Source organism: Juglans regia, chromosome 12 (assembly GCF_001411555.2).
Source record: "Juglans regia cultivar Chandler chromosome 12, Walnut 2.0, whole genome shotgun sequence".
Lineage (NCBI taxonomy): Eukaryota > Viridiplantae > Streptophyta > Magnoliopsida > Fagales > Juglandaceae > Juglans > Juglans regia.
This window is the reverse complement of record NC_049912.1, coordinates 27,104,287-27,120,081: the sequence shown is the minus strand read 5'-3', so window position 1 is coordinate 27,120,081 and position 15,795 is coordinate 27,104,287. Positions and strand designations below refer to the sequence as shown.

Sequence of the window (15,795 nt, the reverse complement as noted above, 5' to 3'; positions counted from 1 at the left end):
ATAAAAGGAATGCAAATCCGGAATCAAAATATGAAAAGCTTCCGTTAGCAGTACGTGATTGCTCTAGTTATTCTTAATAATCGGATTTGAATGAGAATACGATGTTGGATACGGAACCAAAACATGCTATGTCTGCATTTATTTACATTTGCAAATCCATCGAGTCCCAGTTGGGTTATTGCTTCCATTAGCAACACAAAAAGGAAGTAGATATGACACAAAATAAACTACTACAGAAGTAAAACATGGAAAATGACAATCTTATTGAATATGTAAATATGTAGAAATACATGATTCACAACCACTGAGGTTTTGGTTGTTAAATACAGTAGTTGCTGCAATATCTGATTTATTGTCAAGATATATGAACTGGCAATTTAGAAACAAAAACAGCTGATTTAGTGTCCAAAAGTACCCAAACAAAAACCCTAGCTAGAGGGAAACGGATTAATGCGAATAAGCATTTGAGCCAACACATAAAAGCCATGAAGGTTGAGATTAGGATTTAGAACCACTTTTACAACTTACTTCTGGAAAGTATAAGAGATCGATGCATGGGAGATCCTGAACCTACACAGAAACCCAGAGAGGATAACTGATCAAATTAAGGCATGCTGAGATCAAAACATCCAAGGTAAGCCAAAAAGGACCATAGATAAAAGAAGAAAGGTACATGGAACTTGGGAGTAACCCAAAAAACCTAGGAAGGTGGTTAAGTACGCAAAGGTTATTGGCTCACAAAATATTGATGATCAAAGAATATATGCAAGCTTAAGGAGATATTAGGATCTTCACTGCGCGCTATGCAATATCCTAATTAATATGGCTTTTTGGTGGATAGGTTTTAAGGGAGAAATTTTTAGCAGATTAAAGACGAGAGGGAACATGTTCATGACATATAAATATAGAATCATGTCGGTGAATCAATTGGCTATGGTGAGATCAGCAATCTCCCTTGTAATTGCAGGAATGCAACTTGAACTCCGAGCAATCCCACCCTTCTTTTGCACAGCTCCTTTGTCCCTAGGACTAATAGACTTGGTCCTCACACCTCTCCCTTCCGATTTGCTTTTCTTCAACATCTCTCTCATGGCCTCAGCTTGGAACAAAACTGGATAAGCCCTTCCAAACTTGTTAAACCTAACACATGCACTCATGTGTGAACTCAAAGCCTCCTCTCTATTTCCTCCATTTTTCTCCACCTCTTCCTTCACTGCCTCGGCACAAAGCCCACATATCCACTTCCCGGAGAATTTGTTGCGCACCTTGTCAATGTACTCCGGCGTGCATTCCTCGCACATGCCACAGCACTCGCACCTTGCATCTTCAACCTCGGATACTGGAGGGAGTTCTAAGTCAATCCCTTCTTTGCTAAGCTCGAATGAAATGTCTGATATCGTTCGTTGAAGGCTGTCGGAAGAGAGCCTTGGCGGCTTGGAGAAGTTGTTTTTCCTGGTGTAAGGGCTTGCAATGGCCTTTCCATGTGGCGCCATGATACACGATAACGATCGAGGATATTGGAAGAAGTTGGGGTTTCGAGCTTTGAACAGAAAACTACAAGCTAGCGATCGAGTATAACGCTAGAAATTATTTTGAGGGTTAGAGAAAGCGAAGAGAGCAGCGGTTCTGGAGTTACTAAGTTGAAGTCTATCTCATGGTGGAAGATTTAGGAAAGTACAGCTTCTTATTTATATTAGAGCTGATCCTACTTTCAGAATCTCGACAGTGAATTTATGAGGATCTTGGGAACTCACATGTCAGTTTCAATGCATGCGTGAGCAGTCGTGTGAACATGCTATATCTTTACGGAAATTTTTTATCAACGGGACAAGTTTTCTGCTTTTTGAAACAAGTATGCATGTAATGCTACTTGTAACATCTCAAGCATAACATCACGTAGCATCATTGATGAATGATGTGACATATATATATATATATATATATATTGAAGATTACGTTTTGATTTTTGAGTTTCAAAGTTTTTATGACTAATGCATGCCAGCCACGTTAATAGAAGCACACATCCTCTTAGTCCAAGTTCGAACTTCTCCCACTTCCTCCGCGACATCATTTTAAGCATTGGGGGGCGGTGCTACTCGGTGCACAGTTCATATGAGGTGATCATGTACAAGTAAATGAAAGAATCAGTCCTTCAAGGATAAACAACTAGTTTAAAACAACTAGATTTTTTTTTTAAAAAACTTAAACTTAATGAATTTTTCTACTCATTATTCATATACCACACATTTGGTAAGAGAAAAAAATAAAAAAATAAAAAAATAAAAAATAGTGTGAGGATGATGAATAGATTTTTTTTTTATTGGTACCGGGTGTCCAAGAATAGAGTCCCGACTAATCCTGGGGATGCACAGTCTCTCGAGAAGGAGTTTCCCATAAGTACACATCGGGTAATTCAAAAGAAAAATTTTTATAAAGATTATTTGTATCCAATGAAATTTAAACCTTAAACCTATGGGGAGCATACCCCCAAATATAAGGCCTTTACCACCTGAGACAACCCCTAAGATATAACAAATAGTTTCTCTTTTATGAATTATACATTTTTCAAATCTCACAAGCAAATATTAACATAATAGCGATATGAAGAGAAAAAAAAAGAGGACATGTTTGGTTCTCTGAGATGGAATTACTAAAGTATAATATGCATTACTGTTCTTTTGTTTGATGATCATAATAATATAAAAGGATGTAGCAAAATTTCTCAAAAATCCAAGGCCTAAAAAATCAAGGGAAGTATTGGTTTTATTTTTATTTTTTTTCCTTTTGGATATCTACTTTTGTAGATGTATCTGTAAAATGAAACGAGTTGGCCATTCACGTGCGTGCCTGTTGTAGCCATATAAACCTTAGCTAACTGCTTTTCATGAAGTGGGGTTAAAAATGAAAGAAAAGGACTGCTTGAACTGGGTCTTGGTCTTCTCTTTTCCCTGGAGCTACAATCCCAAGTCACGAGCAGCTGAAGCATCCATTAGAGAGACAGAGAGCGGTAGTTGAAGTTCGGCATCAGAAAAGGCAAACAATTAAATAAAGTAAAAGAGTATATGTCTATGAAGGCAATAACGTATATCGTCTAACGGGAAAGTAAGAAAAGGAAAGATATAAATAAAGTTGTGGGTATTACAGTTCCCATGTGATTGATATGTGCATGGAGGCAGTTTAGCCAAGCAAAGAGATATTTGGATCGTAATGAACTTCGCTAGTCGCTACTGCCCGTGGCTCATGTCATTGTTCAATATTTGAGCTGAAATTAAAACTTTTGTACAATACATGTCATTACCACCCATTTTCAAGTTGTCCATCTGCACGTGTAAATTCGGCACTGCGATAGCGCCATTTCCATTTCTGTATGGACACTCGTTAGCCCGAGGGAAAATAGAAAAGAAAAGGAAAACACAACGAGGGAACGCTGAGAAGAAAATAGAAATGGAAGATTTCTTGTTTCTTTCAAGACTTAAATTTAGCATTGACATCAACATCACCGAATTTCCATACAATTTGTGAAGCACAAAAAACAAAAAAGAGTTTCTATAGTCTCTTCACTTTAATTACATTTTGACTAAATTCCTAACCATCAAAATTTCTCTCAGCCTGGAAATGAGAGAGCAAGCAACCTATTATCAGCACATTTGGCGCCCTAAACTACATTAGCAGATCACGAAACTGTGCGTCCATAACAAATGGATGCAACATAGAGATTCTTCGCCCACTTCTCCTGCAAGGACCCACTGTTAGGTAAGGCTCCACAAAGATCTTAGAGATCAGTATCAATTATCCATAAAAATCAGTGTCAAAGAAGAAGTCAACATAGTATGTAAAAGAAATATAAATTTCACCTTTACATGTGAACTGGGAAATGCAGATGTTCGAAGCGTCTCCTGCATTTCATCTGTAGGCGTCCTTCTTGGAATACTTAGAACAAAAGCAGCTTGATCCAAAGTTGCTGCAGTAGCCGTGATTCGATATCCATAATTCCATCGCCGATGAATACCTTCACTAGGGTAAAGGAAGTCTAGTTCAACGACCTGAGATTTAATAAAACTTTATCAGTTAGTTGTCAATGCCTCGCACCAAAGTACATAGTCACAAATATTATTACTGAATCAGAGATGACCTGGTCAGAAAATCCTGCACCACCACGGGACATAACGACTCCCCATCTGCTCCCAGCTGTGCCCATTGCAGTAACATAGAAGCCCTCCCTCCATTTTTTGTTTATCCACTTGCAAGGAAATGAATCACTAACTTTGTAAGATTGCTGAATATACGGTGTACCTGGTTCAACAAATAAGATGTCAGTCAAACCAAAATCAGATCAACTTCGCCACTAAACACTACACAATAAAATTTTGCCCACAAAGGCAACATGACAAGCATCTTAAGACTAACCCTTGGACATTATTACTAAGGAGTTCCCATTTATCGCTCCAGCTATCGCACTAATATAATAGTTCTTCTCCCACTGCTCCATTATCCATTCCTACAGGCAGAACAAAATGGTAAATCAGATACTTAGATATGAACGGCACTGTAGTGTAAAAGTACAAAACTGTTTATGAACAATCCATTAAATTAATTAACACGACAGTTGTAAACTGGTAAAGATACAAACAAGTACCTTGTGAAGAAAAAATGGTGAGATTTCATAAACTTGTGAAATAAAACCAGTGCCAGCATCCATAATTAGGGCCCACAAGTTCTGAGATGAAGCCACGCTGCTGATAAATAAGCCATCTTCATTTCCTTTTTCAATGTGCTGGGAAAGCTTTGTATCTGCTACATTATAGTGATACCTACAACACCAAAGGCAGCACAAACCGTCATCCCCAGCAAAACTAATTGCTGTATAACATTTCGCCCCTTCTATCTATAAAGCAAGATTTACCTAAACAGTATATATCATAGTTTTAAATTCCGTTCCATTCCGACCATTCCAGCCAGAATTGGCATTTCGATCCCTATTCCATTTTGGACTGTTTTTGTAATTTTCTTGTGCTTGAATGGCATTTTTGTAAATTTTAAATCCAGATGGTATTTAATTAATTTTAGAATATAAAATGTATTTGTATAATTTTAATTTTTTTATAACTTTAATTATGTCCCCTCATTTTCTCTTTTTTTAATATATCATTACTTTTAATAATTTCTCTATTCTTTTATTTTTTTCTCTTTGTTTTTGTGTCTCAACTCAAGTTTTTATCTTTTCAACGTATATTCATTTTATAAATCTTCAATTCTTCCATATATATACACTTCCATATATATACACATATACATGATACACACTTACATATATATCATATATGTATTTATTCTATTAGTTGTTAATTTATATATATATAAATATTTATATTATATATTAATTATATAATATATAATTAATCCCAAAACAGTACACCAGAATACACCGGTACCGAAATATTCTGTTCCAATACTTAAACAGGAATGATCACTGGAACGGAATTTAAAACATTGGTATATATATATATATTAATATTAAGTGATAATATATAATTTAAGAGTACAGAACATGAAATAAAAAATTCAAGTATAATCACAAGAGTAAAGTGCATAATGCATGACGAGACCATAGATGTATTTGTATAACTCTATACCATTGATAAAAGCAATCAGAAAATAAAATGAATAAAAACAAAACAAAAAATGATAATCACAAAAGAATAATGCACCATGCACTACAAGACCATAGATGTATACCTTTGTTTCATTGGTCGACGAGCATTGTAAACACTAATCCACTGTGTAGCTGGCATGCCCAAACGAACCTTCTTCTTTGGTTGTCCATCGTCTTCTTCCTCCTCCATAGCCAATCGAGCTCTCTTATGACCAATAAGCTTCACAAAGTGTAGAGAGTAACTTGCTTACTTTCAAACATAAGAATACTCCAAGAGTAAACCACCAACAAACACAAATGGAGAGCATCATTACCTTCTGTGCACCCTCTGTGTTGATTGGCCTGATATCCAGATTTGGACAGATAATTCCATCAAACAACGAAATATATTTTGCATAATTGGGTTCCTCATCAAACCTCAAGTTCACCACTAGTTCAACAAACTGTCTGAAAGGCGGTGGACAGAAGCAACACAAGGTCTCCGAAGATGTTACCATCTTCTTCTTGCAAACAAGGAACCCTTTATTCTCTCCCTGAAAACACCACCTTACTAAGAATTATACACTAAAACGACACAAACTTTTATCGCAAGTTAGAAAGGACAAACCTGGTATCCTTGCCAAGGCAGACGACCACGAAGAAGGAAAACAAGTTGATACGCAAGAGATTCTAGATCATCTCTCCTGCTGCCAGTTCTCCCCAAATGAGCATGAACACTAGCATAACGTACTGTTCCCCTGTCAAACCAGAAAATATCAACTTGTGGATCAACAAATTAATGGAAAAAATAAAGATCCAGGGTAAAGCAGGCTACACAAACATTTTGCATACTGCACAGATAAAATGACTGGTTGTACCTGAAAACATCGGGTCTCTGGTCATATTCAACATGCATGCCAGTTCCACTATCTCTCCATCTAGTAGCTGTAGCCCATGCAGGTAATAAAACAATAAGTACATGCACACTACTGCACAATGAGTAATTAACATTATAATGACTTCATTGAAAAAGTACCTAATCCAAGATCGACTAGGAACAGCCTTTTCTCGTCAGGAGTCCCAGGAGGACCAAGCAGAAAATTTTCAGGTTTCACATCCCCGTGCACATATCTGTTCAAAAAAACAAAGATTAATTAGCGCATTAATTCTTCTCACAGAAGAACACAACCCTAAAGACATCACTCATGCATCCATCCAAGAATGATCCCTATTTTCCGGTAACTACCACTTTCCATTACTGTTATGACTCTAATACTCATACTATAGAATATTAACTGTTATGTTACTCTTCATGGGATATCAAATAGTCAGAATGCATGCATGACCCCTCCATAACATAGAAAACACAATAAAAAAGAAGATACTGCAATTCCTGATCAATACCTTCCAGCTTACGCCATAAAAAACAAAATTACAGAAAGGACAACGACCTAAGTTTGGTATGGCCAGAAAAATGAAAAAAATAAAAAATAAAAATCTCACCCTCGAGAATGCATCTTCTCCAAAATTGATATTGCTTCAATGGCAATACATGCAACCATTTCAACGGACATTCTGAGATTAAAAAATTGCTTTAATAAGGAGATTTAAGCAATGAAATGAGAATGTGTTTTACAAAAAATTGTATGAAGTTATGAGTCAGTTCCATTGAACTCACGTATGAGAGTTATTATTCCAAACATCCCACAAGCTTGGACCCAGCATATCCATAACCTGCACACAGCAAAGTTCTGTTAAAAAGCCATTCTATGACCAGTCAATGGTAGATTGAAAAGAAACATAACATGAAAGCTTTCAAAATGCATAATCAGCACCACAAAGCAAACAATATCATACCATGATATAATATTCACCCTGTCGGCCCTTGTAGTGTACGCGTGGTACTCCATGACTGCCACCAAGAGTGCTATAAAAGTACAAAGAGTCCATATTAGATTCATAAATACTGTAAAAAATGACACTAATAAGAAATTAAGAGAAATAAACATACTCACTTGTACACTTGCCACTCATGGGGCGGTCCATAATTACATCCTTTGCTACTACCATGCTCGAATTTTAAGGCCACCTATTTTATGAAGTGAGCGTGATGGTTACAAGAAAACCAGAGAGATCCAAAAAAAGGGGGGGATTAACTCAGTAAAATCCATCATGTAACAACAAAGAACAAATCACATACCTCCACAGCTCCAGGGCCAGTAGTTCTCTCATTTTTACTTAAAGCAGAAACACGGCGGCCAACATACACTTGTCCAAAGCCACCCTTGCCCAACTTTCTCTCTATTCTGTACAATGGGGAACCACCAACCTGAACCTGCAGCAACAAAACCAAAGAAATCAATTAATCGCACACACGCACACAGATATTTGCAGGGCAGTGGAACAAAATCAAAATGCGAGACACTATTGACACTATTTTACCATCTTCATAGCATAAATAATTGACTCTTTTCACCTTTTTTTTTTTTATCAGTAAAGAACTTTTTTTTCACTTAATACTCGTAACAAACTCAAACGTTCACAGAACCCCGCCTTCCCATATAACATAAAACACACATAATGGAAATACAAACAAAGGAAACGACGATCAAAAGTAACCAAAGAAGAAAATTTGCAGTCACGGTCTTCAATCACGTCCTTATGTAATACCTAAGAAAGCAACTAAAAAAGCCCAAAACAATCAACAATGAACTTAAGTATTTAAACACTGCAAATACCAGAAAAGGCCCAAACCTTCTCAGGAAGCGGAGGGGTGCTTTCTTCGTCTTCACCGGCATGCACCTTGTCATTGCTCCTCCCCGCACTATCGTGATCATCCATCTGCTTCTCCCCTACCCCCTCCTTCTCCGCCCCACCACCGCCTTCCTCCAATCCTAGATTATCTTTCTTCTCCGTCTCCAGGAGAACTACGTTCTCATCGACCCCTCTCTGGTGCAGCTGCTGTTTGTTGTTGTTTTTGTTGTTTGCTGCTGCCGCCGCCGCGCGTCTTCGCCGCGTCCTCGTTGCAATCGCCTCCTCCACTTCGATTGGATTAGGACTCGGCTGCTGCTGCTGCTTCGCTGCTGCCCGGCCCCTGCGCGCTCTGCTACGCAGTACCGGCATCGTTCATTGTACGTATCTCATCATCCGCTCCAAAAAAAAAAAAAACCCAACACTTTCTCTTTCTCACACACGCAATCTCAAGAAATATCACTCTCTACCTCTGCCTTATCACCCTTCAAATAAAAATCACAGTGTAAATCCCTCAACAAAGAGGGAATTGCCCTCAAGAACGAAGAAATGAAGCAAACTAGTCGGAGCTATGTAGCTGATTCGAACAATGAATGTGTAAAAATCCGGACCTTTAAGTCGGGAATTCAAACAATCGGGGGAGTCAGTGAACAGGAGATCGTGGCTTAGAAGCAGGAAATTAGGGTTTTGGACAGATCGAAAGGATACGGGCAGACAGAAACAGAGACGAGAAGGGAAGGGAAACTGACTTATAATATAAAGTGTCCTTTTCCTTATTTATAATATAACGAGATTTTGTGAATTTGAAAAAGACCGCGTGGAAATTGTGGGTAATTATGAACGGCGGGAATCAACAGTATCAATCTCGTTGGGGGATTTTGATTTATGGAGGAATTTCAATACAAAAATTTTATATGACATATTTATTATTATTAGTGATTTATTATTAAATTGTTTTTTATTATCCTTTAATAATAAATATATACATTTTATAAAATAAAAATAAAATATAATATATAACATTAATCATTTCGACAATAAATGAAAAGTATGTTATAAAGTGCTTGCATTGCCATATCCCAATAAAGGTTATAAAGGTTACGTAATCAATTAAGACGTTACAAAAACTGAAATAACTATAATCATGCGATATTTTATGGATTTTATAATAAATTGTTTTAAATTTCATGATATTAAAGTATATAGATGATGCAGTAATTTAATCTTAAAGTAAAATATTATGTCATTAAAATTTTTATTTAGGCATTTATTTGTAATAGTAATTTAATCTCAATTCTATATTTTATCATTGTAAGTTTCGTGTATTTTTTTTAAAATAAATAAATACAATATTTATATGAAAAATAAAATTAATAGTAAACTCTATTATTTTTTAAAGAAAATGCACAAGACTACACCGTGATATTATATCTAATATTACTCTTTTAAATTAGTTTGACGTGACAATCACTTAAATAAATATTACTTTATTCTTGATATATTGCTAGGAATTTGGATAAAATGATGCCACTATCTTTTCAGGCTATGAGCAAATCCTTTCAAATTCAGTTCAAGCGTAAACACTAATAAGAGTTTATACAAATTATGAACTCTATACGAATAAGTCCTCATAATTTGGAGTTGAATTTAAATCACTTCCACTACGAAAAACGGTCTTTTTAATATTATTTAAGGATTGTAAGCAAAAGCCCGTCTAGCTCAGCCGGTAGAGCGCAAGGCTCTTAACCTTGTGGTCGTGGGTTCGAGCCCCACGGTGGGCGAATGTCTTTGCTACTTTTAACTCCTCTGCATTCGGGCTAATGGTTCTTAGGCCTGCTGTAATATTTTATCCGAAAGCCGAATCATCGTCTCTGGGTTGAAGGTAAAGAGCTGGTGTAAATTCAAACAACATAAGCACAGCAGATTGGCTGGGCTGGGCTCGGCTGGGCCTATGGCACATTATATGTATTGGATTTTTAATTAAATGGGCAAATTGGTTGGATTTTGGTCCAGATGGTTCGAGTCTCTTGATTTAGACTACGTTTGGATGTTGAATTAAATTCAACTGAGTTTATAAATCAAATGCAGCCTTAAGTTCGTGAATTGTCTCTTCTATTCCCAACACCAAAAGTAAAGCACCATATGTTTTAGAATAACTCAATTTATATATTTTTACACCATACACTATTTATATGGTACAGATTTACATATAATTTATATATTTTTACACCATATACTATTTATATATAATTTAAATCTTACAGATTAAGTTATATCGTGTGAATGATAAATTATGTCATCTAAATAATGTGTTGTATAGAGGCATTAAGATATCATAACTCTATGTTTTAAGCTTTACGTCATAAAAAATAAAATGCAGAAAAAACATGTGCTTCAAAGCTACTTTAACGAGCATTATATTGTTGAAACCAAAAAAAAGACAATTTTAACTTTTTTTCTAGTGCAACTTTTCTTCTTCTTATAAATCTGAGTTTGCGAGAATAATCTGGCAAACAAAAGACAGAAAAGCTGCTTTTTTAGGGAGAAAAATAAAATAAAAAAAGGCAATAAAAGCTGCTTTTCTTATAAGTCTGAGTTGAGATTAATACGTGTTAAGTTCCGATTTGTCCAAATGTTTAAGCTTAACGTGATGGTACTGTGTTTTTTTTTTTGTTTTTTTACTTTTTTAAGAATTTCATTAAAAACGTGCATGGCATGCCAAAGGTCACAAATCCAAATAATTGTAAGGCATGTCATGTCGTCAGCAACTTATTCAGGAATATTCACTTTGTTTATGTGGCCAAAAAATAGTAAAAAAATGTTTGAAATAAGATTTCCCTAAGTTTTTATTTCAATACGAGAAATAGTAATAAATCCTGATAGTGATATTCACGTCCTTTTCTGCGTAGGAAACTTTCTCAAACTCTCCCTTCTCTCAAAAATTTTATCCGCAGATCTGGCTAGAAGGCCCCCTCCTCCCTCCCTTCTCTTTTGCATAGTATTTTTGTTTTGTGTTTCTTGTATTTTCAGGCGAAATAAGAGAAAATCACGGATCTGAGTATTCCCGCCACCCACAATCCAACACGCACCCCGCCATGATGTTTCCCAGTCGCCGATTTTTAAATTCACCGATTGCGGCACCAAACGGAGCGGCAAGTAGCCTGCACACACGAGTTGAAGTTTCGGCATCGTCCGGCGCGTGGCTTTCACGCACCACCAGTGAGCCCTCTGCCAACGCCACACGAGATGTTTCTGGAGCCCGTGAGTCCGAGATCTCCAATATCGCCCGTCAGTTTTCTTCCAAGAGTACACGCGCCACAGCAATCCCTATGCACTGCTTTTCCATTTTTATGCAGTATTTTTTTGTAATTTCTTTTGTGTAATGTTGTTTTTAGGAAAATAAAAATCTAACAAAAAAAAAAACAATGGCTTCGGACTTTGGTCCGAATGGAGTAGTGGTCCCCCCTTCGCATTAACGAGATTTGTTGAGGTTTGGTGAACCCTATTCTACTTAGTCGGGGTAGGGGCTCTGTATCTTTTGTCATGGATAGATGTGGTTTTTCTCTAAGACTTAGGTCTTTAGAGATTTACCGTTTGGACTAGATCATGTCAGTCATGAAAGTGTATTGAGAAGCTACTAATGATTGTAATTGACTTATTTTTCAAGTCAATTTTGTACGTCCACTCTTAATGAGGGGTTATGATCCATTTTATCAAAAAAAAAAAAATAGTAATAAATGTAGTCCAAAAAGTTCATACAAATGGTAATAAATATTGTAGAACTTATATTATATCTCTCTCACTTAAGTTCTACAAATTAATACACTCACATGGGTATGAGAAATACTAATTCTACTTAAGAATAAATTTTGTACGTAAAATTGTAAATAAAATTATAAGTACATGTAATACTACTCTATTGGTATTCGAACATGAAAAAATATTATTTCTATTCATGTTAACATATTAGAGGGGGGGAACTAATGCATGGGTTAATAATAGGGGTGTGCATGTGACCAGAGCACCCGTTGATCCCGATTAGACTGCCCCGAACCGACCCAGCTTTTTATCAAATTTTAATTGAGCGGGTCTCCAACCTGACTAAATAACAGGTTTGTTAATCGGTGTTAACCCATCCGAGCGTATAAAAGATTACTGATTAATGATTCCTCAAACTCTAGTTTTGGGTTTGCTATGCAGAGAAGATTAGAAGAGAAAAACGCAATAAAATAGAAAATGGTGAACAAAAAGTTTTGGGTTTGCTATGCAGAGAAGAGGAAAACGCAAAAAAAGAAAATAGCCTACATATACTGCATGCAGAGAATTCTTTCATTAATTTTTGCCATCACCTCTTCCTACCAAAATCATATTGCAACAACCAGAGTCGGATCTGAGCTCCGAGCCAACATGATTAGGTTTCTATTTTTCCTTGTTTTTTTTGGGTGTGAAATCAAACACAGCATTAAACGGCAATTAACTGATGAAAAAGCAAGCAGTGATCAGAGCGGTCAAACTCGAAGGAATCACGTGAGAGGCACTGGTGACACTAGTCATCTCGAGGTTGGTGGTGACAAAGTCGGCATATCGGTCTTTCCTCTCCCATATTATTCAAACTAAAACCCACAAATTCCTAACATCTGATCACTTACTTTCTTCAACATTAGGGACATAAGAAGCCGGAATTTGACTAAGTTCAATGAGAACACAAGCACAGAAAGAGAAAAGCTAGAGAAAGCACAAAAGAGTGAACATCACTGCGTTCAAAGAACCAGCTGAGCTTCGTAATCCGATCCAGTCCTCGACGAAAATGAACATTGTGATGTAATAGACAAAACCCGTTAGCAGAAACACAGCAAAGACTGGTATCGAGATGAATCTTTCAAACTTCCTAACAAATTCCTAACAACTAGATCGAAAATTTTTTTAATACCCAGATCAGGGGGCTTAAGAACCGAATGGTCTGATGAGTACCCATTACCCAATACCCAAAATAGACCACTTCTAGGGGTGAGAATCGGGCAGTCCGGACCGGCCAATTTGGTCCGGACTGGACCGAACTGGGAATGGTCTCTGTCGGTCTCGATCTGAACTTCGACAAGACCGAATTCATTCAGTCCGGTCCACAGTTCAGGGGTTTTTCAGACTAAAAAAAATAAATAATTTATAATTTATATATATTAATTATATAATTTTCATTTAACTAATTAACCTAATCCTATCACTAACTCACTATTAAGTAATTATTAACTAATACTAATATTTATACTAATACAAGTATTATATTAATAATCTAGACTCTAGACTCTCACATGGTATAAAAGAAAAATATTAATAGTTTAATATAGACTATAATTATACTTATACTAATATAGTTATAACTTATACTAAATCACTATAACTAATATTAGTATATTACTAATATATAGCTATACTATATTACTAATAGTCTAATACTAATACTATTATATAGTTATACTAATCATGATTCATAATAACTAATCAGTATAAGTTTATAGTATTAATGTTATTATATAATATATAGTATTAGTATCACTATATCATTATAATATATAGATATATACACACATACTATAAGTCTATATGTAGGAGTAACAGTAACACTATAATAGTATAATATATAGTATTAGTATATATTAATATATTATGAGAGTTATAACATAATATAGTATATAGTATTAGTAATAATTTATTATCAATGTATTATTATATAATATATATATATTCCACAATTAGTATATATTAATATGTTATAAAAAAAAATATAGCATAATATATGTATAATAGACTAATAGTATAGTTAACTTAATATGTTACTTTAAGTCTATAACTATATATAATATTAATATCACTATTAGTATAGTATATAGTATTACTATTACTATTAGTGTTGGTATAGTCTATAGTTATCTAGTATAATATAAGTATGATATTATACTAACTATATAACTATTATAAGTTATAATGACTATACTCATATAAGAGTTGAAGTATTAATAGCATATTATAAAAGTTATAGTATTGTAGCATAATATATGTAAAATAGTATAGTATTAATATCACTATAAGTTATAAGTTATAACTATATATACCTAATAGGCTTATAGGCTAATACAATAATTTATTAATCATATAATGATATACCTAATACAATGATTTATTAATCATATTACAAATTTACATATACAAAATGTAAAAACTTGAAAGTTTAATATATTAAAAAATTGAAAATTATCATAGATTCACATAATCATAAATTATAAATTTATAAAACATTGAATTTGAGGCATTGACATACTCTAAGTTAGCAACAAATTAGCAATTAACATTTAACATCAAAAATATAATTATTTTTATATGTTAAGTTGTTAAGTTTTGGAAAATATGGTCTTCATATTGTTGGAAAATATGGTCTTCATGCCATGTACCCATTATATGTTAAGTTGTTAAGTTTTGGATTGTAATTTGTAATAATTTTTGTATTATTATTATTATTTTAGTTTTTTAGTCTTTTATATAGATTAGTTTTCTTTTATCATTGTATTTTTCAAGATGAAGTTTTTTTTTTTTTTTTTAGTATTTTTAGCTAAAAAATGTACAAAATTTGAAGCGGGCCGAAAATAATTGAAATTGGACAAAAAAAAAACCTAGATTTAGATGGTTGAATGGCCCATTTTGGGCATGGTCCAAACCGAATTGACCACCCTAGACCGAAATGGACTAGGCTGGTCCGGTCCTATACATTACTCAGTCCAGTCCAGGGTGGAAAATCCCTAGATCGAGTAGGTCTGGTCCAGTCCACAAAACCGCCTAAGACCGGGCCAGATAGATATCACCCCTAACCACTTCTCTCTTCCTTTCCCGTGGTTTGTGAAATTTTTACATTTCTGGAAGCATATTTGCTCGTTTGTTTTTGTAGATGAGATGAGATGAGTTGAGTTGAAATTAAAGTTAAAAAGTTAAATAAAATATTGTTATAATATATTTTTTAATATTATTTTTGTTTTAGGATTTGAAAAAGTTGAATTGTTTATTTTATTTTGTATTAGAAGTTGAGAAAGTTGTAATAATTAGATGAGATGAAATTTTTTCTGAAAACAAAAGAGGCCTGCTAATTTTAATGGTCGGGTCATACGAGTTTGACTCGATTTGATTTTGTTAGGGTCGGGTTGCTTTGGTGTCTTAAATGGAGCCAGACAGGCCAAGTCGGGCGCAAACCCGATTGTAACAGATCGAGTTCCAGCCCTAGTTAATAACTCAATTATTAAGAATGTCTCATTTATTTTCAGAAATGAGATAAGATAGGATGAGTTAAGATTAAAGTTAAAAAGTTAAATAAAATATTGTTAGAATATATTTTTTAATATTATTTTTATTTTGAGATTTGAAAAAGT

At 34.7% G+C, this 15,795-nt stretch overlaps 2 protein-coding genes and 1 non-coding gene across 3 annotated transcripts; 1 reads left to right on the top strand and 2 right to left on the bottom strand.

Annotated features, from left to right (window-relative positions):
* Positions 1 to 239: 239 nt before the first annotated feature.
* LOC109007855 lies at positions 240 to 1,655 on the bottom strand. The gene has a single exon (XM_018987722.2). It carries the CDS (start codon positions 1,491 to 1,493, stop codon positions 924 to 926), a length of 570 nt encoding a protein of 189 aa, XP_018843267.1. The 5' UTR covers positions 1,494 to 1,655; the 3' UTR covers positions 240 to 923.
* A 1,801-nt stretch (positions 1,656 to 3,456) lies between these two features.
* Positions 3,457 to 9,116, bottom strand: LOC109007856 (casein kinase 1-like protein HD16). The gene is made up of 16 exons (XM_018987724.2): positions 8,387 to 9,116; positions 7,833 to 7,967; positions 7,648 to 7,721; positions 7,490 to 7,559; positions 7,311 to 7,366; positions 7,136 to 7,207; positions 6,669 to 6,763; positions 6,511 to 6,577; positions 6,261 to 6,390; positions 5,968 to 6,186; positions 5,737 to 5,873; positions 4,637 to 4,811; positions 4,408 to 4,498; positions 4,133 to 4,293; positions 3,855 to 4,043; positions 3,457 to 3,733 (listed from the first exon to the last, which is right to left on the bottom strand). Exons 1-16 carry the CDS (start codon positions 8,753 to 8,755, stop codon positions 3,674 to 3,676), a joined length of 2,100 nt encoding a protein of 699 aa, XP_018843269.1. The 5' UTR covers positions 8,756 to 9,116; the 3' UTR covers positions 3,457 to 3,673.
* Positions 9,117 to 10,091: 975 nt separating this feature from the next.
* On the top strand, positions 10,092 to 10,164 carry TRNAK-CUU. The gene has a single exon. It is a non-coding gene; the product is annotated as a tRNA-Lys (tRNA).
* Positions 10,165 to 15,795: the final 5,631 nt, after the last annotated feature.

Coding starts and splice junctions, on each gene's coding strand:
- LOC109007855 (XM_018987722.2), bottom strand. CDS start 1,493: ATGGCGCCACATGGAAAGGCCATTGCAAGCCCTTACACCAGGAAAAAC.
- LOC109007856 (XM_018987724.2), bottom strand. CDS start 8,755: ATGCCGGTACTGCGTAGCAGAGCGCGCAGGGGCCGGGCAGCAGCGAAG. Junction 7,722..7,832: donor CTGGCCCTGGAGCTGTGGAG/GTATGTGATTTG, acceptor TTCATAAAATAG/GTGGCCTTAAAATTCGAGCA. Junction 3,734..3,854: donor TTCCCAGTTCACATGTAAAG/GTGAAATTTATA, acceptor GGGTCCTTGCAG/GAGAAGTGGGCGAAGAATCT.